General features: G+C 40.2%; 1 protein-coding gene across 4 annotated transcripts in view; it reads left to right on the top strand.

Moving 5' to 3' along the window:
• The window catches only part of pde8b (phosphodiesterase 8B), a 259,858-nt gene that overhangs the window by 136,291 nt on the left and 97,659 nt on the right, over positions 1-25,908 (top strand). Inside the window, exons 7-10 of one of the 4 annotated variants that reach the window (XM_060843655.1) lie at positions 1,740-1,763; positions 5,284-5,292; positions 12,059-12,068; positions 13,493-13,552. In XM_060843655.1, coding sequence (XP_060699638.1) covers positions 1,740-1,763; positions 5,284-5,292; positions 12,059-12,068; positions 13,493-13,552 — 103 coding nt within the window. The remainder of the gene's footprint in view (positions 1-1,739; positions 1,764-5,283; positions 5,293-12,058; positions 12,069-13,492; positions 13,553-25,908) is intronic. The other 3 variants (XM_060843664.1, XM_060843637.1, XM_060843646.1) reach the window with 3 other exon arrangements.

Genomic DNA, 25,908 nt, shown 5'->3' with positions numbered 1-25,908 from the left:
CGGTTTTGGACTGGGGTGTACAAAGTTAAAAATCACACAACACCAGTTTATAGTCCAACAGGTGGGCGGCACGGTGGCACAGTGGTTAGCACTGCTGCCTCACAGCGCTTGAGACCTGGGTTCAATTCCCGACTCAGGCGACTGACTGTGTGGAGTTTGCACGTTCTCCCCGTGTGTGCGTGGGTTTCCTCCGGGTGCTCCGGTTTCCTCCCACAATCCAAAGATGTGCAGGTCAGGTGAATTGTCCATGCTAAATTGCCCGTAGTGTTAGGTAAGGGGTAAATATAGGGGTATGGGTGGGTTGCGCTTCGGCGGGTCGGTGTGGACTTGTTGGGCCGAAGGGCCTGTTTCCACACTGTAAGTAATCTAAATCTAAAGGTTTAATTGGAAGCACTAGCTTTCGGATCACCGCTCCTTCATCAGCTGGTTGTGGAGTATAAGATTATAAGACACGTAATATATAGGAAAAGTTTACAGTGTGATGTAACTGGAATTATATATTGAAAAAGACCTGGATTGTTTGTAACAAGGGTAATGCAGTAAGCCTGGGTGATATCGGAAACACTTGCCAAATCAAATTGGCCAACATTGTTGGGAAGACAGGGGACAAGTGCATACCAGCCATTATGGTGAGGAAGCAACAAGCGAAAATCTTCACTTTACAACTTGAGTTGTGTTCTTGAGTAAGAACCATATCTCTCTTTCTCAGTTACTCTGTAAATATATTTTAACTGGACATCTTTTGCTCACTATGCTTCCCTCAGAATAGACAACGTACTTTATTGATTGAAGAACTAGTATTTGCAATTATGATACTATTGCTTTTTCTCATTTAAATGTTAGCCCAGTTAATGCTCAGTTTGGCTGTAGAGGCCAGTGTCTCTATTTCCCTTTCCACATCCTTTGGCCGGGGGGGAAAAAGTTCTCAAAATTATTTAAACAAAAGTAAAAAAACAAACCTCCCATTATGTAACAGCACTGAGCTGAATGCCCTGGTCCTGTGATATAAAGGAGAAATCATGTAATATTTATTTGTCTGGAAAAACCGAGACACTCTGTTAAAAACATTTCTCGCATAAAGAATAAACAGTGTTACCATGGAAACCGAACATTCTAGCTGAGAATGTTTGATTCATGCGCATCACTGATTTTTAAGAGTGCTAATGAAACTATTGTTGACTGGATGAGGACTGTAACATGAGTAATATGAGTCAAAATGGACAAGACAATTACAAAGCTCTTTAAAAATGCAATTGGAAAATATGTTAAAGGAAACCCTTTTATTAGTAATGTTTTCTCAGTAATTTCATAGTCCAGCTTGATTAAAGCATTGTTAAACTGGAGGCATTCTTAGTTCAGTGCTTATTTTTGCTGGGATATAGCAGGGTTCAGTGTTACATAAAAAAAATACATAGCTCCTAAGCACTGAGGCTCTTGCCGAGTAATAGTTGGTAAGACATTTAGTTTTGTTTCAATTGTTAAATAACATTCCCTATGTTGAATTTCTATCTTATTTGCTTACAGTTATCAACATTTTTGCAAGACACGTGTGACGATGTGGTGACTTTAAGAAGCTATTTTATCCTGGTTACTTTTGAAGAGAGGTTGTAAGGCAGAGGTGCTGAGTAGTCGATCAGAACCAGCTTGGGAGGCCTTGGGTTTATTTTTATGGGTGTGGCCAGCTCACACAGATCAGGATTTCTGGGTTTTTAGGTTTAGCTTTGAGCAGAAGATATTAGAGTCTCAGCAGAATTGGAGAATCAGTGAATGTCTCCTGGCTGCTACTCTCTCTGAATTTTCTCTTGATGTGTTTTCCTCCTGGCTAGGAAAACTGCATGTGAGAATCTATGTCTGAGTTTTCCTTTTTGCCAAACGTGTTTATGGGATGTTACTCTATTGGAACAGTTAATTAGTAATAGTTACAGTATTTATTATTCTGTTAAGTTTTCCCATAAGAGTAAAATTGTTCTAAATTGCTCTTTATTTGGTTGTATTTTGAGCACAGTTATAAATAAATTGTGTTTTGCTTAAGGTTGAGTAGTTTGACCAGTCACGTTCCATCTTGGACAGGCACTTTACATTTGTCTCTAAAAAAAGGAAAACTTTGGAGTTTAGGCTACCTTCCTGAAATATTTTGAGGGGGTTTGGTCTGGTCCATAAAGCAAGAAACATGCTGCTTCTTTGTGACATCTGTAATTTTGCCAAATATTTCTTCATTGTTATTAGAAAAAACAGGTAATGGCCTTCCAAATTGAGCAAAGTTCAGAGCACAATTGCCTACAAGTAACTTGTCTGATATTATCTTGGCTATCAAGCCAGATTCCTCAAGGTCATTGCATTGACCAAGGCCATCATTTTTAGTTTGTGTCAAAACTTCCTCTCCCATTGACTCTAACCTCCTTCTCCATTCAGATTAAACCATTGTCATATCTCCATATAGCATTTCACTTAAAACTGAGTTTGTAGTTCCCTTCCCTTTCAGCGGATTATGAACAAGTGATCAATAAAGTTCAGAGAGCACAGGTAATGGTCAAATCAGGTGTAGCACTATAGAGAACTCTGGAGATGGGTTTTGGAAGAGTTGAAGTCGAGGTAAGGAAGGCTGGAAAGGAAGGAACTGAAGAAATTGAGTCTGGAACCTGTGAAGGTGTGCAGCATATGTGGACAGAGATTGGTAAAGTAGCAAGGTGGCATTACCATATCTAAAGGTCAGGTACTAAAAGGAATGGAAGAATGGGCAACGTTGGGGTTTTCACATTTTGGGACTCTGTGGAAGAGCTTAGTGCAACAATTTCCCTTGCAGTACATTACACTACAGCATTACTCATTTTTGACAATTTATCCAACCATGATCAGCACTGCTAGAAACAGCCCACCTCTGAAGCCCTTGCTCAACCATAGGGTATCTTTGGTCTTCAATGGCAGCCTGACACCATGCCATCTCCCATTTTCTCACTCCCAACCTCGTTGTAACCGGCTTTGGGTAGTCCTGAGATATTACAATGAGACTCTGGAGTTAAAATGACTTGGGCTTCAGTGTGCCACTGAGTGAACATGTTGCTGCTCACAGCGCACATTCAAGTATTATGGATACATTTAACTGATTTAAGCAGTTTTGTTAGAGCCCTTCAGGTAGACCAAGAAATGTAACATTCAGAGATTAATACTTTATCACTTCTTTCAATATCTGCCTGATTGTCTTTTTTGTCTTAATATTCCCATTTAATTCTCCTCTTCCATTTCCAATGTACCAGTAACACAACAGAATATTCAATGGGTAGCAGCAACATGTTCACTCAGTGGCACACTGAAGCCCAAGTCATTTTAATACCAGAGTCTCATTGTAATATCTCAGGACTACCCAAAACTTGTTGCAATGAGGTTGGGAGTGAGAAAATGGGAAATGGCATGGTGGCAGGCTGCCATTGAAGACCAAAGGTACCCAATGGTTGCGCAAGGGCTTCAGAGGTAGGCTGTTTCTAGCAGTGCTGATCATGGTTGGATAAAGAGAGAAGCCTGGAACAGTAAAGGATCTAAAATCATTTGAAAATCATTTATCTTCTTGGTCCTCTTTTGGGCTTGCTCGTTGTGGCACCAAGATTCTGTAACAATGCTGCCATTGGGCACTGACTGTCCAACAGTGCATTGCGATCTTATTGGGTACTGAATTATATTTGCACTTGAAGGAGGTCCTCGTTTGTCTGAGGTGAGGTTTTTGTGTGCTGCTGAGATCATATTTGTAAAAATGATGCATGGTGAATTTGAGGTGGATATGATCAAGTCCCTTCTTTGACTTTAACCACACTGTTCCTCAGGCATTTTCATTGGGCCTGGTGTAAGTGAAGGACAGTGAAGGGTGGAGTTAAAGAAAATAATAAAAAGAATAAGTAAAGCAACTACTTAATGGTTGCTTTAAAATTGCTTAAATTGCCAATTAATTCTAAGCTAATAGATTTTGTATGAGCCTATGTTCTTAAATGATTGATGCAGTTTGGATAGGTCATGATTGATTATGGCTTGAATTTTAATTAATTTCATTTTCAATGGAAGTGTGGTATTTAATGCAATTGCATTAGAAGTTATTAATAACTAATTTGATACCAAATCCAAACACTCCTGAGAAATGAATTTGCATGAAAAATTAATAGATTAATTTGCATGAGTTATAAATGACTCTTCGGGTTGCCAGCAGGAGTTAAGATGGGCTGCCAATAGGAACTGAGTTAGTTAGGAGCCTAACCTTTGTACGCTTCTCATTTGAATTATCTGCTGTGCAAACAGCATCAATTCCACCAGAGTGACCTTCAGCAAGTCCTTCACCATTTCCATTTAATCTCTCATACGTACTTCTGTTTGCCCTCTCATCTTTTTCAGTCACCTTAGGCTTTGTGGGGAATTGTAGGGAAACAAAGTCTAAATGCTTTTTTTCCCATGGGTTGCTCATTTTTCCAGTCTAACTGCCACCAAAAGGTGACACACCTCAGGTTCTCACTTTTTAACTGACTGCTTATTCGATTATCAGGTAATTGTAAAGGTAAAATCGAATATACTTGGCCTACAGTCTTTTTGTTCTTTTGTGTCCTCAAGTCATTTGTCCATTGTGTTATAACTGGATGAACTCGCAGAGGATCAGATATTCAAGAAGGAATGTAATAATGACCACGGATCAGTTTATTATGTTGGACTCAATTGGTATAAATTGTTGTTGTAATGAAATATTCATATCTTAGAATGTTTCTGTACCATTAGAATCATTCTTTCCCAGACTAACATTGTGGCTCTGACAGAAAACAGTAGTCAGTTTATGAACATCAGATGTGCCTCAGGTAATTCAGAAATTATAAAATGTAATTTAGAAAAATGTATGTCAATAAAACAGCAGCATCAGATTCTTGTAAGTTATGGTTTCATTAAAGTCCCAAATGACAACTATATAAGTATGACCAAGGTAAACCTCCATGTCCTATCTGCAATACTATCCACATCTAAAGCCTTCTTGACTATTGTTCAGCTAAATGGGAAAGTTTTCAGCTGCTTACTCTTGTCTATTTAATCAGACTCAGGCTATCAATCACTACAGCTTCTCATTGCACTCTGGCACCATTATTTCTGGTATCCTAAAGGACCGATCCTTGGCCCCTCCTATTTCTTAGCAAAAAAGTACAGCATTAATTTTCATGTAGATGCTGGCAACATCCAGCTCTACTTCATCAAAACCACTCTCACCTTGTCCACTTCAGCTAAGTTATCAGAGCACAATGTAGACTTTTACAGGCTGCTGAGAACATGTTAGTAAAGATAGTGCAAGATGAAAGGGTGATTGAGCTGGACACTGCTCTGTTTTTAACCATTTCCTGTTGCCTACTGTCCCATTTTATAATATGTTTGTTATACTACAGTAAATTATCTTCTCCAGCATTCAGATTGGATGAGTTGAAACTTATTCCAATCAAACGTCAGACATTATTGTCCCTGCCACAAACCCAAATTCCTACTAATTGCTCTGGTGTTAGGAGGCCCAGATCAAGCCCTAATGAAAACTTTAACATCTGGATGCAAAGGAAAAGGCAGGCTACATGCCATACAGGCTCAGATGCAGTCAGAGTGAACAATTTTGGTAAACGACACACAAGAGGAACTGCAGTGTTACTCAGAAAAAAGAAGCTGAATAGTCATTGGATTCAAAATGTTAACTCTGCTTTCTTCCCACAGATGCTACCAAACCTGCTGAGCTTCTCCAGCAATTTCTGTTGTTGTTTGAAAAGAACTCTTGTTGAGGTAACTCCCAAGCCGAGGCTAATGAGGATGTTACCCATTTTTTTGAGGAACCAAATCTTGAAGAATTAAAAATCACAGAATCACCATTACGTGCCTTGCAAGAAGTTCATTTGATTATATTCAGAAGGTTGAGTGAAAGGAATTTTGTTTCACCCTAGTAAGGTCAGCAGGAAGAGGACTTGTTAGGCCCAGGAGAGATTTTCGATTTTAAGCTCAAGACTGTACATCTGTGCAGTGTGCAGAGTGATGTGTAAATGCAGCGTGACATTTCTGGTTATGAAAGAATATCTCTCCTGTAGTTTAGTACAGTATATGGGTTGCCTGCCAAGTCACTTTAGTGTAAATTGATTTTGGTGAGTTTGTTGCAGTAAATTTTTTTAAAATGTGAAAGCTGTTGTGCTATCCTTTAAGATAAGTACAGGAAAATTAAAATCTAATTTCTAAAATGTAATGATCTTGAAGGGACTGAAAACAAATAGGTTTGGCCTAATGGTCTTCCAAGATAGGAGTGGACCCTCAACAAAATTCATGTGGTGATGTAAAGTGGCCCATAACTGGCCACCTCCTTTAATCATGCGGTGGGCCAGTGGGCCACATACTGGTAGTATGACATTGTGACCGGAAGACATCAGAGACCAATTTTGACACTTATCTCAGCAATTTGTCAGCTTTCCTGTCATCCAGCTCATCACAATGTATCACAACAGTGAAGTTACTGAGACCAACGCGGTCGGGTGTAGGATCTTCAGATGGTGTTTCTGGCTACAAGTGGAATTTTGGATTGTTTTTACATTTTGCTGTGGTACAGTGAATTGACAGTATGAGTGCTTATCAGTGACCAACCCATAATTCTGCCTAGAATTCAGGATTCTTCTGTCCACAATAATAAAAAAAGGAAGAAAATAAAGCAAAATGGCTCCAAAATGGAAGTTCAACTTGCCTTTTTTGAGATGAAGTGTTGAGGCAGGTTGGAAGCTCTACTGCTTGGAGATGGATTGGGTTTTCCCATGGGATTACATTTATCTCAGTTCATCGCATATTCATGCATGGACAAAACTCCGAATTGTATTGGTATGTGAAGAGGAAGTTCTGAAGTCTGTTTAGAACTTCTGGGCTCCTAACATGTAAGCGCCAAAGTTGAAAAGTTCCCAGACAGCACTGGTCTCTTTCTTTCTCTCTCGCTCTCTCGCTCTCTCTCTGCAATCCAGGAGCATTACTCAACCTCTGATCATCACCCCCACCCACCCTTGAAGATTTCAGAGACTCAGCAAAAAGCAGTGCCACTGTTAAGCAATGCCTCTGTTGAAGTCCTCTTGTGGGCTGTCTTGAAGGGGAGGAGTGCTTTTCCCAGGAGATGGCAACCTGGAGGGAAAGTTGGCTGCAGAGATCAGCAGCCAGGGGTAGCCCAAGTGAACCTGGCACCAGCTCTGCAAGAGGATGAATGATGTGTTGCTTCTCTAGAATTTGTTCCGCTATCTATACAAAGTTTCATGCCCTGATTTGTATAAATTACCTTTGCGCAGGATTGTAAAGGACTGCTCTTTATAAGTTTGGCTGCCAGCAAGTCCATCAGATGTCTCATATGCAGTCAATGTCTGTCACTTCATTGTAGCTGTCAATGTAGCACTGCTTGAACCACACTGTTACTTGACTCTCACACATCTGCCAAGGTTCACACTTGACACATAAAATGATCTACAACAATCAGCAGCTCATGCACCAACAGCTTACTAACCTTTCATCACAACTAGGAGAACTCAGGAAAGGCTTGCCAGGAAATGGCCACCCACCATAAGCCATGGCTTCAGGATAGATGCCTCACAAGTATTTCAGGTATTTCAGTGCTTTCTTGATGTGCATCAACTCCAACCCATTGACAACATGAAACACCTTTCAGTCAGAGCGTTTTAATTCTTAACATGGAAATGCATTGCTCTGGTGACTGATAACTTTATCTGTAACTATCAAAGTGGGCAACATATTTATATGGTCATGACTTGTCACATAATACATCTCTCCTTGATCTGAGGGATGGGCAGGGAGACAGATATTGACATAATGGAAATGGTAGGGTATAGTGGGGATAAGGGCACGTGAGAGTTGAGGCCCAGAGAATCTCTTTCTGGTCTGACTACAGCCGTGCCTTTGTGTGCACGTTTTTCTGAGGTGGGCATGTGAAGCTGGGAAGTTTCTCAAATCCCATCTTAGTGAAGATATTTGAAGAGAATTATTTGCAGAAAATCAAAGGAGTTGCAGCTTTTCAAACCCAAGTTCTGATCCTCCAACCTAGCGTTGCTACACTGTAAGCTGCAATTTTTAACCCCTCCTCGTTTAACATCGCTCTTAAACTTGTCCTGTGCCAATCGACATGTGAATGAACTGACCCTCACATTTTGGCATCAACATTGAGTCAGCAGCATTCTTGGAAATGTTATATTTATAAGTGACCTTGTAGTTTTTCAGAGTCAATATCACCTTAATCCTTTGAATGCACAACAAACAAGCTCAATGCAGATCAAGATGTGAGAAATTGATGGAACAACGGTGTTTTTTTCACAAATATTGTTAAAGGGGAAATGTCACAAACAATAGCCACTTTGATTTAAATCATCTTGAAAGGAACATAGGGTTAAGAATTTTTAAATTGAAGGTACTGAGCAAAAGCAAACAGATATAGTTTGGTGGGGACAGAAAACGTAGATGTCTGGGACACCATATCCAAATAGCCATGTTAATATTCATACTAACTGGGGGAGTACATAAGAAAGCAGCCATCAAATATTTTAAGTATGGTGAAAGAGCATAAAAAGAATGCCTGCAATTGGCTGTTGATCAATGATCTCGGTGATGTTGTAAACTATAAATGTGAAGCTGACACAGTTTAGAGTGGTCAACTGAACCCAACACAAGTTGCAAGCTTAATATTATTGCAAGCATTTTCTGTGAGTCTTCAAGACTTTGGGGTAACAAGCTCAACTGTGTAATGGCTTCTCCTCAGTATTGCATCCCTCCTTTTATCAGTTCGCAGCATTTCCTTATCACTGTCTGAAATCTTTGTCTGTGTTTTTCTGACCCTTGAACTAATTTAGATTTTGCCCAAAAGCCTGCTTTGCCATTTAACTGGATAGAACTTTCCAAAATAGAAATTTGTTGATACCTTTCTGAATATCTGTGTTCACCCATTGTAGTGCCCCACTACTGGCAGACCTTTTGCACCTATAGTTTGTATTATATAAATTAGTTAACTTTAGAATGTCTCATGAGGTAGACCTTCTTTAGTTTCTACATCCATTAGACCATAAGATCATAAGCTTTAGAATCAGATTTAGGTCATTCAGCCGATCAAGTCTGTTCTGCCACTCAATCATGGCTGATGTGTTTCTTAACCACATTGTCCTACATTCTCCCCATAACTCTTATTAATCATTGTCCCAGAAGGCTGTGGAGGCCAAGTCATTGAGTGTCTTTAAGACAGAGGTAGATAAGTTGTTCCCCTTATTAATCAAGAACCTATCTACCTCTGTCTTAAAGACTCTCAATGACTTGGCCTCCACAGCCTTCTGGGGCAATGAGTTCCACAGATTAACTGCCCTTTGACTGAAGAAATTTCTACTCATTTCAGTGCTAAAGGGTCACTCCTTTACTCTCATCTCACTAGTGGAAACATCTTCACATCCACTCCATTCAGTATTCTATAAGTTTCAATGAGATCTCCCCTCATCCTTCTGGCAAATGGAACTAGATTAATTTAGGATATCTGATTGGCATGGATGATTAGATTAGATTAGACTTACAGTGTGGAAACAGGCCTTTCGGCCCAACAAGTCCACACCGACCCGCTGAAGCGCAACCCACCCATACCCCTACATTTACCCCTACCTAACACTACGGGCAAATTATCATGGCCCATTCACCTGACCCGCACATCTTTGGACTGTGGGAGGAAACCGGAGCACCCAGAGGAAACCCACGCAGACACAGGGAGAACGTGCAAACTCCACACAGTCAGTCGCCTGAGTCGGGAATTGAACCCGGGTCTCAGGCGCTGTGAGGCAGCAGTGCTAACCACTGTGCCACCGTGCCGCCCACAAAGTTGGACAGAAGGGTCTGTTTCCGTGCTGTACGTCTCTCTGACTCTATGACTCTAAGTACAGACCCAGGGTCCTCAACCACTCCTCATATAACAAACCCTTCATCACTGGGATCATTCTTGTAAACTTCCTCTGGATCCCCTCCAATGCCAGCATATCCTTCCTTAGCTCACAATATTCCTACTGTGATCTGACTAGAGCCACACACAGCCTCAGCAGTACACCTCTGCTTGTATATTGTAGCCCTCTTGAAATGAACACTAACATTGTATTTGCCTTCCCTCTGCGAAATGAACTTACCTGTTAACCTTAAGAAAATCCTGAATTATTACTCTGAAGTCCTTTTTTTATGGGAATTTCTGAAATCTTTCCCCATCTAGAAAATAGCCTATGCCTCTATTCTTCCTACCAATGTGCATTATCTCACACTTTTCAACATTGTATTCCATCTGCCATTTCTTTGTCCACTATGAACGCAGGGGTGGCACGGTGGCTCAGTGGTTAGCACTGCTGCCTCACAGTGCCAAGAACCCAGGCTGGTTTCCAGCTTTGACAACTGTCTGTGTGGAGTTTGCACATTTTCCCTGTGTCTGTGTGGGTTTCCTCCCATAATGCAAAGTTGTACAGGTTAGGTGAATTGGCCATGATAAATTGCCCATAGTGTTCAGGGATGTGTAATGTTTAGGCACGTTAATCAGAGGTAAATGTAGAGTAATGGGGAATGAGTTTGGGTGGGAAACTCTTTTGAAGGTGTGGACTTGTTGGGTGAAGGGCCTCTTTCCACACTATAGGGATTCTATGGATTCTACCCTGTCAGCAGCCTCTTACTTCTCCAACATTATCTGCCCCTCCACCTATCTTTATATTATTTGAAAACTTAGCAACAATGCCCTCAGTTCCTTCATCCAGATCATTAATGTATGATATGAATAGTTGTGGTCTCAGCACAGACCCCTGTGGAACTCTGCTGGTCACCAGCTGCCATCCTGAAAAAAAACCCTTTATCCCCACTCTCTGCCTTCTGCCAGTCAACCAATCCTCTTTCCATGCTCGTACCTTGTTCCTAACACCTTGCTCTTATTTAACAGCCTCCTGTGCAGCCCTATTTCAAAGGCCTTCCGGAAATCTTAATAGATTCCGTCCACTATCTAACTTATTCATTACCCCCTCAGAGTTCTAACAGAATGGTTAGGCATGACCTCCCCTTCTCAAAGCTGTACTGACTCAGCCCTATCTTACTCTGCATTTCCAAGTAATCCACACCCTCATTCTTAATAATGGACTCGAAAATCTTACCAACAACTGAGATCGGGAGAACCATCCTATAGTGTCCTGTCTTCTGCCTCACTCCCTTCTTAAACAGTGGTGTTATATTAGCCATTTTCAATCCTTTGGGACTCTCCCTGAGTCCAGTGATTCCTGAAAGATCACCACCAATACTTCTACAATCTCCTCAACTATCTCCTTCAGAGCTCTGGGACATAGTCCATCTGGTCTGGATAATTTATCCTTAGTGATGGCAATTACACCCATCCTTTGTCCCTGACTTTCTTGAAGTTCTGGTATGAGACTAGTGTCTTATTTAGATATCTATTCAGTTATGCTGCATTTCTATGTTCCGATTGCTACTTCTCCAGCCTTATGTTGCAGCAATCCAATGTTCACTCTTTCCTTTCTCTTTAAATTTTAAAAATCTATAAAGCACTTGCAATTTTCTTTGATATCACTAGCTAGATTACCCTCATTTTTAATCTTCTTCCACCATTATTGCTTTGTTCAGCAGTCCTCTGCTGGATTTTAAAGGCTTCCCACCAATCTTTAACATACTGTGTCCTTTTTCTTTTGTTGTTATGCTGTGCTATGGTCAGTTTTCTCATCCTCCCTACAGCCCCCACTCTCATCCACACAAGGAGCAAGAATTTCAAACTTGTTAAACAAGCTCAGGGTCTGAAGCTCCTTCAGCACGACCTCCTGAGTTCCTCTGGCTGCCTCGCTGGTGGTTACACCCCACTGTCCCTGACCACTGACTGAGTTTGAGGTAGCAAATCTAACGAGTGTATAATTACCTCATGAAATACAGCATCTACTAGGTAACTCTCCCTCTCTCTAATGTGTTGCAGTGTTCAAAGCTCAGACTCCAGCTCATCCGATCTGAGCCAGAGTACATCAAGCAACCAACCAACAGACAGTACAGATGTGGTCCCATGTTCTTTTTAGGAAATGGCTGATTTTCATTTTGTTGAACTAAATGGAATGGGAAGATTCTGTGAAAGGTGGCTGATTTTCTCTGCTCAGGGCTAGTGTCCAGGTGGAATTGTTGGAAATTACTATATCGTCTTTCAATGGCGAGTCTGTACAGTTTTTAGATTACTTACAGTGTGGAAACAGGCCATTCGGCCCAACAAGTCCACACCGACCCGCCGAAGCGCAACCCACCCATACCCCTTACCTAACACTATGGGCAATTTAGCATGGCCAATTCACCTGAATCGCACATCTTTGGAATGTGGGAGGAAACCGGAGCACCCGGAGGAAACCCACGCAGGCACGGGGAGAATGTGCAAACTCCACACAGTCAGTCGCCTGAGTCGGGAATTGAACCCGGGTCTCTGGTGCTGTGAGGCAGCAGTGCTAACCACTGTGCCACCGTGCCGCCCTTAAGTTCTTCCCCAGCCACTGAGAGGGTCCAGTTATAAATAAAATCACAAATCAACTTGAAACTATTGTGTACAGCCACCTATGATTTTCAAATGGCTGTTCCAGTTTTTAAAGAAGTTTGGTGATATAAAGTATAATCTGGAATTTATGTAGTTCAATACTGTCTCCATGTTTGTCATCAATGTTAAAGTACAATTGACCTTAAATTAGGACTGTGTCTTAGTTACAATCATGAAAGCCATTTTCACTTTTTTGAGATTGATTTATGTTATCAAAACACAACAAGTAGATAAGACTTTTTTTTAGGCACGTGTTATCGAGCTGCAAAAGCAAAAGTTTAAATATTTAGTTTTCTTACATTTTGTACTTAAAAGTAAAATAGTTCTTGTTGAAGTGTGTCTGGTATAGATTTTTTATTTTTATTCCATAACATTTTTTTCTTCAAAGAATGACGAGTAAATTATAAAATTATGGTATTGTTCTTCACTTCCACAAAACACTGCAGTCCTTGTAGTTCCCACCTGTTTTTGTTATGAAGATGTGCCATGAAGGTAATCGAGTTGATGGTAATAAGAAACTGTTTTAAGTGCAGAGATTCATGTGCTAGGAGTATGTGCTCCCTCACTACAATTTTGCAGCCATTAAAATGAAAGCTGAAACATCGTTCTTCATGTTCACAATATGTGTTCACGGCAAACTGCACTGGGAACACGAGAGACTGAAGTGTGTCTTTTAATAACAGAAGATATTGCAGGTGTTTAAATGTTGCATTAATAAATATGCAAATCTGAAATAACATGCTAATTGTTGACAATCTAATTGATTGTAAACCAAGACAAAATATAAAATGTATCATTTTTATTAATTTCCAATAAAATTAAAAATTACACTTCCAAATGTTTTGCTGGCATATCCCTATTACTTCTCAGCTGCACAAGCTAATGAGAGTATTGTTTTTCTTCCAGCAGGTTGCAGCTACAGAAGTACACTTTGGACCTATGAGACTGACACAGGATCCTTTCCAGGTGAACCCTTATTTTAGTTGATTGTTGTTTGTACGATTATATGTAGTACAACACTACAATACGTCTCTGGCTCCTGGCTCCCACCTGTAAAATATTCAGACTGCAGAAAAATACTGATTGTTCTTCTTACGTCAGCTTCTTCGTCTGTATACCTGTTTATCATATTGTGCAGAACATTTACCTGCTGTAACACTGTAAGACACCCACACTTTATAAATGTTCATTTTAGGTTGACTTGCTATTTTCACCATTTTTTTCAATTGACTCAGATCAATAAAGGAAAAGCAGGGGTCTGGGAACATGGTTGTAAAGTGACCTGTCAATGTCCAGTCTCTCCCTCAGATTTATTTTAATGAGTTTCAGAAAAAATAATATTGTTATGACCTACCTTCTGTCCAATGTGACAGATGTATTGATTTTAATCACTAACATGCTGCAAATATCCGTGTAACTGATTGTGGGGATAATGATATTTGAAATTAGATGCCATCAATCTTCTCTCTCTTCCACAGAAGTGAAATTCCTCCTGCTGTATAAATAGACGAAACGCAGAATATGTCTAATCTTTTATTGGAATTAGGCAGGAGTGGAATTTTGTATTATAAGTATTTAATGTTAGACCGGAGAATAATGCAGAGAAATGCAGAGAATGACTATATGGCTGGATGCTTCATTTAGATACTAGTCCACTTTTGGTGTTTCTGCAAGTGCTGAACTGGATGCATAGTTTCCAAACAGCATGGAAATGTCACATCATGATAACAGTGTAACCATGTTATTCAATTGTACCAAAATCTCATGGAGAAGGATGCCTTAGCCTTTATCTGTGCAGCCTCCATCAGTGGCTTAGCCATCCAAAGACTGTTCTTTCACTGACGATGTCATTCTTTCTAAAGTTAGAGACAAAAAAAAATGCAGATACTGGAATCCAACGTAGACAGGCAAGAGGCTGGAAGAACACAGCAGGCCAGGCAGCATCAGAAGGTGGAGAAGTCAACGTTTCGGGTGTAACCCTGGCCAGACCTCTACTTGTGATCACCTATCACAACATCACCACTTTGCCTTCTCCCCATCCAAAACCCTCCCCCACTGCCTTTATCTGCAGCTTCCCTTAGCCCCATCCCCATTCCCGAAACATTGACTTCTCCACCTCCTGATGCTGCCTGGCTTGCTGTGTCATTGATTCCAGGGTTGCAGCCTTCCCATCTGACAGAAAAGTAGTTACCAAATAACTACTGAATATTTCCATTGAACTGAATTGTAATCTTCTTAAACAGATGAAGTCATTCTTTTCATTTAAGGGAGATCGGCTCAGACAGTACTACTTGTATCTTCGCATCCAGAAGTCATGGGCCCAAGTACTGCTCCAGCGACTTCAGTATATCATCCAGGCTGGCTCTCCAATCCTGGAGTGAAAGAGTACTGTGTTGTCGGTGGTGCCAGTCCTTGGGGAATTATTAAATTGAGACCCTAGCTGCTCTGTCAAAGATTCTGTTCACAGGGAAGCAGGAGGAGGGCATCCAAAAGTTCCTGAGCAAGCCTCAGCTCTCAAGCTTCATCAATAAATCAGATTATTTTGCCAGGATCTTATTGCTGTTTGTGGAACCTTGCTATGTGCAAAATGTGTTTGCCTTCTTTCAGTGAAAGATATAGAATCTCTTCAATCACATTTATCTGCTTGGTTTAGTAAATCACACAATTTATGTTCTCTATATCTCACAGTTGGCAGGTCAATATACCTTTAAGCAATATGCTCATGATATCATCACTGTGAAAATAGAAACTTATTGTCTAAATGATGAGAGATTGCAGAGGGATCTGGGTGACATCATACATGAATCACAAAAGTTGTATGTAGGTACCATAAGTAATTAAGAAAGTTAAGACAATGTTATCATTTATTGTGAAGCTAATAGATCACAAAAGTAGGGAGGTTATGCTTCAACTTACAGGCCTCATCTTCACTACTGTGAATAGTATTGGTCACCTTGTTTAAGGAAATATGTAAATGTATTGGAGGTAGTTCAGAGAAGAATTACTAGATTGATACCTGGAATGAGAGAATTTGACTGAGGGGAAAGGTTGGCCAGGCTAAGCTTGTCTCTGCTGCAGTTTATAAAAGTAAGAGATAGCTTGATTGAAACATAAAAGATCCTGAAGAGTCTTAACAGGGTGGATGTGGTGAGGATGTTTACTCTATGAAGGAATCTTAAACTAGAGGTCACTGTTCAAAAGTCATGGTCACCTAATTAAGAGAGAGATGAGGTGATTTTATTTCTCTCAGATGGTCATGTGTCTGTGCAACTCTCTTCCTGAAAAGCTGATGGAAACAAATTCCTTGAATATTTTCAAGGCAGATAGATGCCTGTCACACTCCTCATAGTCCTCAACTTTCTGATAGTTCAAGAATCTATCTACCTCCTCTCTAGATACCTTTAGAGATTAGTCCTCCACAATTCTCTGGGTAGAGAATTCCAGACTTTCACGAGTCTCTGAGAGAAGAAATTGCCTCATGTCTTAATTTTAAATAAGTGTCACCCATTTCAAGACTCCCCCACTAATGGAAACATCTCCTCAACATCTACCCTGTCGAGCTCTCTAAAAATGTTGTATGTTTCAATAAGATCATCCCTAATTGTTCTAAACTCTACTGAACAAAGGCTTAAGTTAGTTAGCTATTCTTGCTAAGTCAACCTTTCACCCCAGGAATCAGTCTAATGAATCTCTTTTGAACTGTCTCTAATATATCCCTTTTAAACACAAGGACCAAAATTGTATGCAGTATACCAAATTTAACCTCACCAACACCCTGTACAATTGTAGCAAGACTTTCTATTTTTAAACTCTTAACCCCACAGCAATAAAGGTCAAAATTCCATTTGCCTTTTGATTTATTTGCTGCACCTGTATGCTAAGATGTTGTGTTTCATATGCAAAAACATCCAGATCCCCCTGTGCTGCAATTTATTGGAATCTCTTTCTATTTAAATAATAACCTGCCTTTTGATTCTTCCTATAAAGTACATGATGTCACACTTTTCTACATTGAACTCTATCTGCCAAGTTTTTGCACCCCTCACTTAATCCCCTTGAAGATTCTTAATGTCTTCATCACTACAAGGGATAGTTTAAGCATTGTCACAATAGGTAATGATACCTTACTGTGAGCAAAATGCATGTTAATTTACAGTGGAGTAAACAAATAGTGCAATGGCTGATAAAGCAAGTGGTGCAGTAGGAATACTTGGTAATGATTGATTGCACTTATCATCATTTATGCTTTACAAAGCCTCAATTTAGCCTCCGATGCATTTTTTGTAGCTCTGTACATGGCTAAAATGAACTGGTTAACTTAATATCACGGCTTAGCCAAACACAATTTTTAGATTACTTACAGTGTGGAAACAGGCCCTTCAGCCCACACTGACTCGCTGAAGCACACTCACCCCCCTACACTTAACATTATGGGCAATTTAGCATGGCCAAATCACCTAACCTGCACATTTTTTGGACTGTGGGAGGAAACCCACGCAGACACAGGGAGAATGTGCAAATTCCACACAGAGAGTCGCCTGAGGCGGGAATTGAACGCGGATCTCTGGCGCTGTGAGGCAGCAGTGCTAACCACCGTGCCACCGTGCCATCCACAAGAGCACATGAATTAGGAACAAGAGTAGGCTACTTGGCTTTTACAGTATTCTTCACCATTCAATAAAATCACAGCTAATCTGATTTTAATTTCAACTCCACCTTCCTTCCTACCCTCAATGACCTTTCAACTCTTTGCATAACAATGTTCAAAAATGCTGCCTCCACCATCTTTTGAGGAGGAGAGTTTCAAAGTCTCTTAAAAAATGAGAAAAAAAATTCTCCCATCCCTGTCTTAAATGCGTGACCCTTTTTTTAAAACAGTAACCCTTAGTTCTATATTCTCCATATCCACTACGTCAGGTCCCATCAAGACTTTATGTGTTTCAATCAAAGTTCCTCTTACAGTTACCATTCTGAAGAAGGATCACTGGACCCGAAACTGCTTTCTCTCCACAGATGTTACCAGATCTGCTGAGTTTCTCCAGCAATTTCTGGCTTTGTTCCAAAGGATACAAGCCTAGTCTGTCACTCTCCAGTGCATTTACATCCTTCCTCAAATAGGGAGACCAAGATACACAGTACTCCAAATGTGGTCTTATCAATGCCCTGTATAACTGAAGTAAACCTCCCTATTTCTATATCCACCCCCTCACAATAACTGATAACCACTAAAAAACCAAAGAGGTATTGTCATGACTTGCTGGAGTAGTGCATTGGAAAACAAGCCCCACTATTCCTGGAGTTTTCAATGATGTGAAAACATGTAATCTTACTAAGTCCTAGGTCTTCAATTTATTTTACTGACAAACCCAGGTTAAAGTAAAACATTAATGATGTCTTTGTACTGAACAGGAAAATGATTCATGGATACTTATAATCCTGACTGGCGCCAGAACCGTACTGCCCTGGAGTTTTTGTTTCCTCCCCACCCATCATATTGTATCGTGTTTTCTAATTTTGTGTGTCTTTTTCGTATGTGAATTTTAGAAAGAGATGAAGATTCATGTTGCCTTTCGCCATTGGTGTTAAAACTATTTGATTGCGATAAATAGTGATTCTCTTCCTTCTGAAACAATCCTGTGTGCATGTAATTGTAACCTGAATTAGGAAGTATACATTTGATCAGATTTTCGCACTTGTAATGACAGCAGGGGTTTGATTTCCAGAGAGTTGTGAAAGTTTGACCAGGTTATTATCCTGAAAAATGTTTTGCTGGAAAAGTGCAGCAGGTCAGGCAGCATCAAAGGAGCAGAAGAATCGACGTTTCGGGCATAAGTCCTTCTTCAGGAACATTCTCCTGCTCCTTTGATGCTGCTTGACCTGCTGCGCTTTTCCAGCAACACATTTTTTTCAGCTCTGATCTCCAGCATCTGCAGTCCTCACTTTCTCCAGGTTATTATCCTGTAGAAGTTGGTGATGACGAAAACATGACATTATTGGAAGTTGTTCTGCAAACGTTGTATAAGTGAAGAACCATAGAACAAAACTTATTTGGTCCAATTGTCAGCAGCTGCTAGCAACCCAGCATGCCAATGCTAAGGCACATAATTGGGCAAAATATTCACCTATGTGCTGCCTGTCAGTTCTTAATGAATTGATAGATGGGTGATAGGCTGAATTGTCTCGACAGTGAAGCCAGTGTGTTTGGTGCCACATAACATGCTCACCCTCAGATTTAGAAAAATAATGTCTGTTGTGAATTTGCAGCTTTGTGTCTTACAGTCATCAGGAATGAAGTTCAAGAAAACCAACTTAGAAAGGAAATAATTTATATAACAGCTTTCCAAGTTTTTTTGCATTTGACTCCTGATGAATGCAAGACAAAAAGCTTTGTCTTCATTGGTGGAATCTTATGGAGCTCAATGACATGACTAATGGTGTGATTTGATGTAGAATCACATGAGAAGTCCTGTGAGGTCCAGCTCTACATTGGGAGTATCTTGCTCCATCTTTTATCCTTTTGATGATTTGTGTAGCAAGATTCTCGCTTGGCAGCGATGTGCTGCCAATTAAATGGGATTATTGCTTATTGGCCCTACTCCCCCTTGGTTTTCTCTTATATCAAACATGCCAAACAAGTTAGACATTGAGAAAACTCAACATGGAAATGAAGGCGCTTTCAGGTCACCAATTGTCCCTGAACATCATCCATATTAGCCACAAGCAACTTTCTTGATATGATTACAGAAGGTTGGAGCTTTGTTTGACAGATTATAGAGATATGTCTCACAGTTAGCACAGGTCAGAAGTGTTATGATCACTATTGAACCTGCATCAGACTAAAAACACCCTTTACAGCATTGGAAAGATGCTTACAGAGTCAAACCCATTGACAAGTTTAAAGATTTGACTGTGGCTATTGCATTTACATAGTCTCCTTTTATACTGCGGGCATGTCCCAAATGATGCAGCCAATGGTCTTTTTTAAATAGTGCATGTCAATGATATGTAGGAAATGTGGTAGTCAATTTGTGGTCAGCATGCTCGCACAAACAACAGATAAATAGCTGACCAATTCATCTGTTTCTGTGTCTTTGGTTAAAGGATAACTTTCCATGTGCAGGACAGTGGGAAGAATTTACCTCCACTTGAGTTTCTACTGGACTGGTTGGAGCAGATTAATTAGAAACTCAGGGCAAAACCATAGTTTGGGCCTCCCCCTACACTGTGGAGTTTTAGCAGAGTCAGTGGTCAGTTCCACACACATACACGCAATTGACAAATGGGCTTCTAGTTAGGCAGGGAGTTGATCGCTGTGTATAGTAGCAGTTCAGTTCATGGTAGGTGTATGGAAAATGGGTGTTCAAGGAGCTTCAGTAGAGGGAGCAGCCAGTATCAGAGGACAGACCGAGACCTGAGCAGGGGAGGAGGCATTTTGATGGGAGGGTGGTGGATCAGAGGCCTCAGATGAAGGTGGTATTGGGTGGGACCCAGTCATGCTCAGGCAGACATGTGGGTCCAGGAGGTACATATCGAACCAGCTACCATGTGAATCCATCAAGTCTTCACCTCAGTTAAGTTGGCAGGAACACAGAGGAAACCTGACTGACAGCAGTTTAAGTTCAAAAGCAGATTTACAGAAACCTGCAGCAGCATTATCAGATTTAAAATTGTACATTAAAGTTGTCTTGTTGGATCAAGTTGGTCACCTGTGACCTGTATCAGTTCAGAAGCACCACATGGAATTCCAACAGTAATAATGTATTCATTTCTTCCCACTGTGGAATTGTATGTCTCTGACGTGCAGTAGTTTAAATATAGAATCAGCCATTATTGCTTTTATGTAGATTCCCCATATACCAACAGCCACAGTTCCTCAAAGTAAGTAACTGTGTGAAATTTTCTGAGATGTTTTCCCATGGAAAATCAGATGAGAAAACAGGACTGGTATGCCCATCACCTGACCATTGCCGTGTCATTGAGATGAGGAAAGTCGTGAACAATCCTTTTGCACAGAAGAACTTTTGAGGTGCTAAAGTAGCCAATTAAATGTCTCTACCCTCTGCCAACCATCACTCACATGGACTCTCCACCATGTAGGGAGACCATTAGATAAAAACTGGTAATCTTTTTGTGAGCTCATTGCATGGGGTCCCTCCCTTCAGATACCATGTGGTGCATGGGTTGGAAGCATGTATGGGTTTAAGATTTCAACAAATCAGCCACAATCTTATCAAATGGTGGGGGAGGTTTGAAGGCTGAATAGCCTCCCCATTCATTGTTTGTATGTTCATATATAGCGTGCACCAGCAGTGGCTTCCCCCATTGAAATAATTGTCTTGGTCTCACCAGCCACAGTTGCTCTCAGAGACAGGATTTCAACCTTTAAAGGAAATAAGTCTATATTCGAAGGAGCTAACGCTTTGACTAGTAGAGCCATAGAGATATACAGCAGGGAAACTGGCCTTTCAGTCCAATTCATCCATGCCAACCAGATATCCTAAATTAATCTAGTCCTGTTTGCCAGCATTTGCTTTTAGACTTGGATGGGTCTATGAGTAGGAAGACTTTAGAGGGATAGGGACCATATACTGGCAAATAGGACTCGATTAATTTAGGATATTTGGTCGGCACAGACTAGTTGGACTAAAGGGTCTGTTTCCCCCGCAATGCTGTGTATCTCTATGATTCTATGACTCTAAATGTTAAAGCATCAGCTCCTTTGCTCCTTAGAATTAGAGAGTCATAGAGATGTACAGCACGGAAACAGACCCTTCGGTCCAACTAGTCCATGCACACCAGATATCCCAACCCAATCTAGTCCCACCTGCCAGCACCTGGCCCATATCCATCCAAACCCTTCCTATTCATACACCTATCCAAATGCCTCTTAAATGTTGCAATTGTACTAGCCTCCACCACTTCCTCTGGCAGCTCATTCCACACACGTACCACCCTCTGTGTGAAAAAGTTGCCTTTCAGGTCTCTTCTATATATTTCCCTTCTCATCCTAACCTATGCCTTCTAGTTCTGGGTTCCCCCACCCCAGGGAAAAGACTTTGTCTACTTATCCTATTCATGCCCCTCATGATATTATAAACCTATATAAGGTCACCCCTCAGCCTCTGACGTTCCAGGGAAAACAGCCCTAGCCTATTTGACCTCCCCCAATAGCTCAAATCCTCCAACCCTGGCAATATCATTGTAAATCTTTTCTGAACCCTTTCAAGTTTCACAACATCTTTCTGATAGAAAGGAGATCAGAAATGCATGCAGTATTCTATCAGTGGCCCAACCAATGTCCTGTACAGCTGCAACATGACCTCCCAACTCCTGTACTCAATACTCTGACCAATAAAGGAAAGCATACCAAATGCCTACTTCAGTATCCTATCTACCTGCGACTCCACTTTCAAGGAGCTATGAACCTGCACTTCAAAGTCTCTTTGTTCAGCGACATTCCCTAGGACCTTACCATTAAGTGTATAAGTCCTGCTAAGATTTGCTTTCCCAAAATGCAGCACTTCACATTTATCTAAATTAAACTCCATCTGCCACTTCTCAGCCCATTGGCCCATCTGGTCAAGATCCTGTTGTAATCTGAGATAACCTTTTTCGCTGTCCACTACACCTACAATTTTGGTGTCACCTGCAAACTTACTAACTGTACCTCCTATGCTCACATCCAACTCCAGCACTGCAATGCAGAGTAACAACATCTTCCTGAATGAATGATCCCAATAGCTCATTGTAAAGTATTAAGATTTATTGCAATTGTTAAATCTTAGTATCATTACTACTTGTTTCCAAAATCAGTTGAAGGATTTAAAATGATTAAAGTACAAGGGAAAACATTAAGGAATCAAAAATGGCAGGTTTTATTCAATTTGGCCATTAACCTTTGTTTTTATTAACTTTATAATGTATACTATGTCTATTCTACTTGATATCTGAAAAAAATAGTTGATATTGTCTGTACGTAAATTGAATAAAACCTGTCATTTTTGATTCCTTAATGTTTTCACTTGTACATTTAATCATTTTAAATCCTTCAACTGGTTTTGGAAACAAGTAAGAATGATACTAAGATTTAACAATTGCGATAAATCTTAATACTAGGCTATTGGGATCATTCATTCAGAAAGATGTTGTTACTCTGCACTGCGGCGCTGGAGTGGTTCATATTGTTTTATTGTGCAATTGCTCATAGCTTCACACAGCATCGACTTATGTATTGGCACAGTTGGCTTCTCACCAATGCCACTAAAAATTTCATTCATGTTTTGCAGTTTTTATTTTGGAACATCACTAACCCCGCAAGAATACCAGTTAAGCTGCACTATTAAGCTAAATTACAGCTCACAGTTATTTCCATAGTTATGAGGCGCCATATTTTATGGGCCTTAGTAGCAATTGTGAAAATAATTGACCATGTTCTGTGGTAGGAAAAAACTACCAGCTCTCAAGATTAGAGTGTAAATCAGACAGCAACTGACTGTGACTGCACATGCACAGTTAAACATGGAAATTAGATTGTTGCTGTCTGAACTACATTGCTGCTCTACCAGAATTATGTAGAGTGTCTTCAGGTGAAATGCATGGAAAATGGTGAAGTTGCAGTTATGTATGTGATACATCATCACTAAACCTGCTGCTCCAATATATACATACCTTTAGCAGTAATAATAAGCCATAATTGCGTCAAAGTATTTCTAGCAGTAAAAATTAACATTTACAAGTGTGGAAGTTCATTCCTGCATATTAAAAAAATGATCGTTAGATATGTCATTTAAATTCGATTTTAAAGAACTTTTTTGTCTCTTTTATTGCTCTTAATTAATCTAATCTTTCTTTTCCTCTCTTTATTTTGCTTTCTCTACATGATTTTAGATCCAATTACATTTTTAAATTTTTACTTCATGCATCAGATTCTGTCTGAAAAATAAGTTTTCAAACTCAGTTAAAAGGAGGGACCTCTGCTTGCCCTTTGCAGATAGATTCTGCTTTCCTAGTGGGGTCCGCATTGTTTTGACTTTCTAATTCCTACTATTTTCAATTAACCAGGAAATTTCTATTGGTAAGTGTAATCAAAGATTAGCAAGACTCATTGTCTGCTAACTGCAAAATCTTGATCAAGTTAATTTAACAATATAATATAGGGGCAGCCTGGTGGCTCAGTGTTTAACACTGCTGCCTCACAGTGCCAGGGACCCGGCTTTGATTTCAGCCTCAGGCAACTGTCTGTCTGGAGTTTGCACGTTCTCCCCATGTCTGCATGGGTTCCTTCTGGGTGCTCTGGTTTCCTCCCTTGAACCAAAGGTGTGCAGGTTAGGTGAATTGGCCATCCTAAATTGCCCATAATGTTCAGGGATGTGTAGGTTAGGTGCATTAGTCAGGAGAGATGTAGTATATTAGGGTAGGGGAATGGGTCTGGATGGGATACTCTTCAGAGGGCTGGTGTGGACATGTTGGACCAAATGGCCTGCTTCCACACTGTAGGGATCCTATGATAACTTTATGTGATCACAAAACATTGCTAAGTCATTTTAGGAGTCAAAAGCATTTATAATATTGTGTAAAGACAATCTACTACAAAATATTGACTGTTAAGTTATATTTCTAAGATAGTGTAATGAAGCAAAAATATTTAAATCCTGACTACATTATGAAATAGTTTATACTAAAGTTTAATTTTTATAGTATCAGCAGTGAATGCCTTTTAGACTGGTATGCAGTGCAATTATTTAACTAGTAACATAGCTGTATGCAAGATACTTGACACCTTTTATTAATATTAGCTCATTGATGAAGAGCATAGACCTGTGAAGGAGGTGGCAGTAATTAAGAGGAAAAAGACAAAGGTGAGGGTAGGTGGGGTCTGATGGGACACAAAGGAAGGAGCGAATTGCAACTTGTACCATCTTTGGCACCAGTCACCTCCACATTCAGTGATTTACTTGTTGTATCAGTTAACTTTTGGTGACCAACTCAAGGGTCCCTTTAACAGTTGGATGGTTGCCAGCATATAGACTACGTTTGCCTAAATGGTCAGTGTGGTACCTGCTAAATTCACATAGTGGTCTCAGGTAGGCATGATTTGGACATGCAAAGGGCTTAACAACTGATTGAGGAATGAGTCCTGGTCACCCCTTTATCTGCCTTCAGTATTATGGCAGGCAGATCACAGCTGGATGCCCATTTTGTGTCTGAATGTCTGGATTTCTATTTCCTCTCTGAGCTCTGCCATCTGGCCAGTCCAACAGACAGCTTGAACATTCCAGCATCATACTCAAATTTATGCAGTATTTAAAAGAACGTCTCTCCTGCCACAATCATTCAGTTGACAAATGTCTTATGACTCTAACTCTGACTCCATAACTCTAGTATTCTTGGCACCATGATTCACTGGCAGCTTAATCTCTCTAGTTATGGACCTAAATATTTGTACATTTGGAAAACCCAACATCTGTTGGTTCATTCCAAAAGAACAAATAGAAAAGCACGTGCAGGGTTCATCTTTGTAGCTATACTTGGAAGCTATTGTGAATTTGCATAGACATAAGGCTATATAAACATTGGCACAAAATGAATTAATGTGTTACTGAAGTTCTGTCCCATATTGATATAGATGAATGTTGAAGTTATGTTGACAGACTGATAAATTTCCACCTAACTACTGCATCTCTTTTCCATGTGTGGATGACCTCCTCTTTGTACTCTGAGTGGAGAAAACATAACCACATATATAAAGAATGTGTTTACAACTTTATTAGACACGTTTGCAGAAATGTTCTTCTTTCTGCTGAGCAAATGTAATAAGCAAGGAGCCTCCTTAATCCTTCACTGGTTAATGTTGCACTGGTGAGCCAGTCAGTTTGTTAGGATATGGAACAAGAACTCCTGCAGATTGGGCCCCTTGGATTGGGTTGGATTTTGGTCTAAACTGAGTTTACTTGTCATTGCATTGAAATGGGATCTCACTGCTTAATGCAAGGTCTCCAAAGCCTGCAGCTTTGCAGAAGGGGACACTATCCTGCCATTAACATTTGGAATACCAGTAAGTTGTGATTAGGAAAGTACCATGACTGTTGCGTTAGGAGCTAGGCTGTGGATGGAGAAGGTAGAGTAAGTAGATGGCAATGGATGGCAATACAGAAGGGAAAGCAGAGGGAGAATGAGACAGGAGTGGAATGTAACAGTTTCATCAAGTTGAGAGAGAATTAACTCAAATTTAGCAGAGAAGGTGATGTAGTTAATTAAGTGAGAATGCACAAATGGAATGTCACCTCGAGCTAAGAAATGGAAAACTGTCAGCTTGTGTTAGA

The sequence above is a fragment of the Hemiscyllium ocellatum genome, chromosome 2, assembly GCF_020745735.1.
Source record: "Hemiscyllium ocellatum isolate sHemOce1 chromosome 2, sHemOce1.pat.X.cur, whole genome shotgun sequence".
Lineage (NCBI taxonomy): Eukaryota > Metazoa > Chordata > Chondrichthyes > Orectolobiformes > Hemiscylliidae > Hemiscyllium > Hemiscyllium ocellatum.
This window is presented reverse-complemented; position numbering and strand designations above follow the sequence as displayed.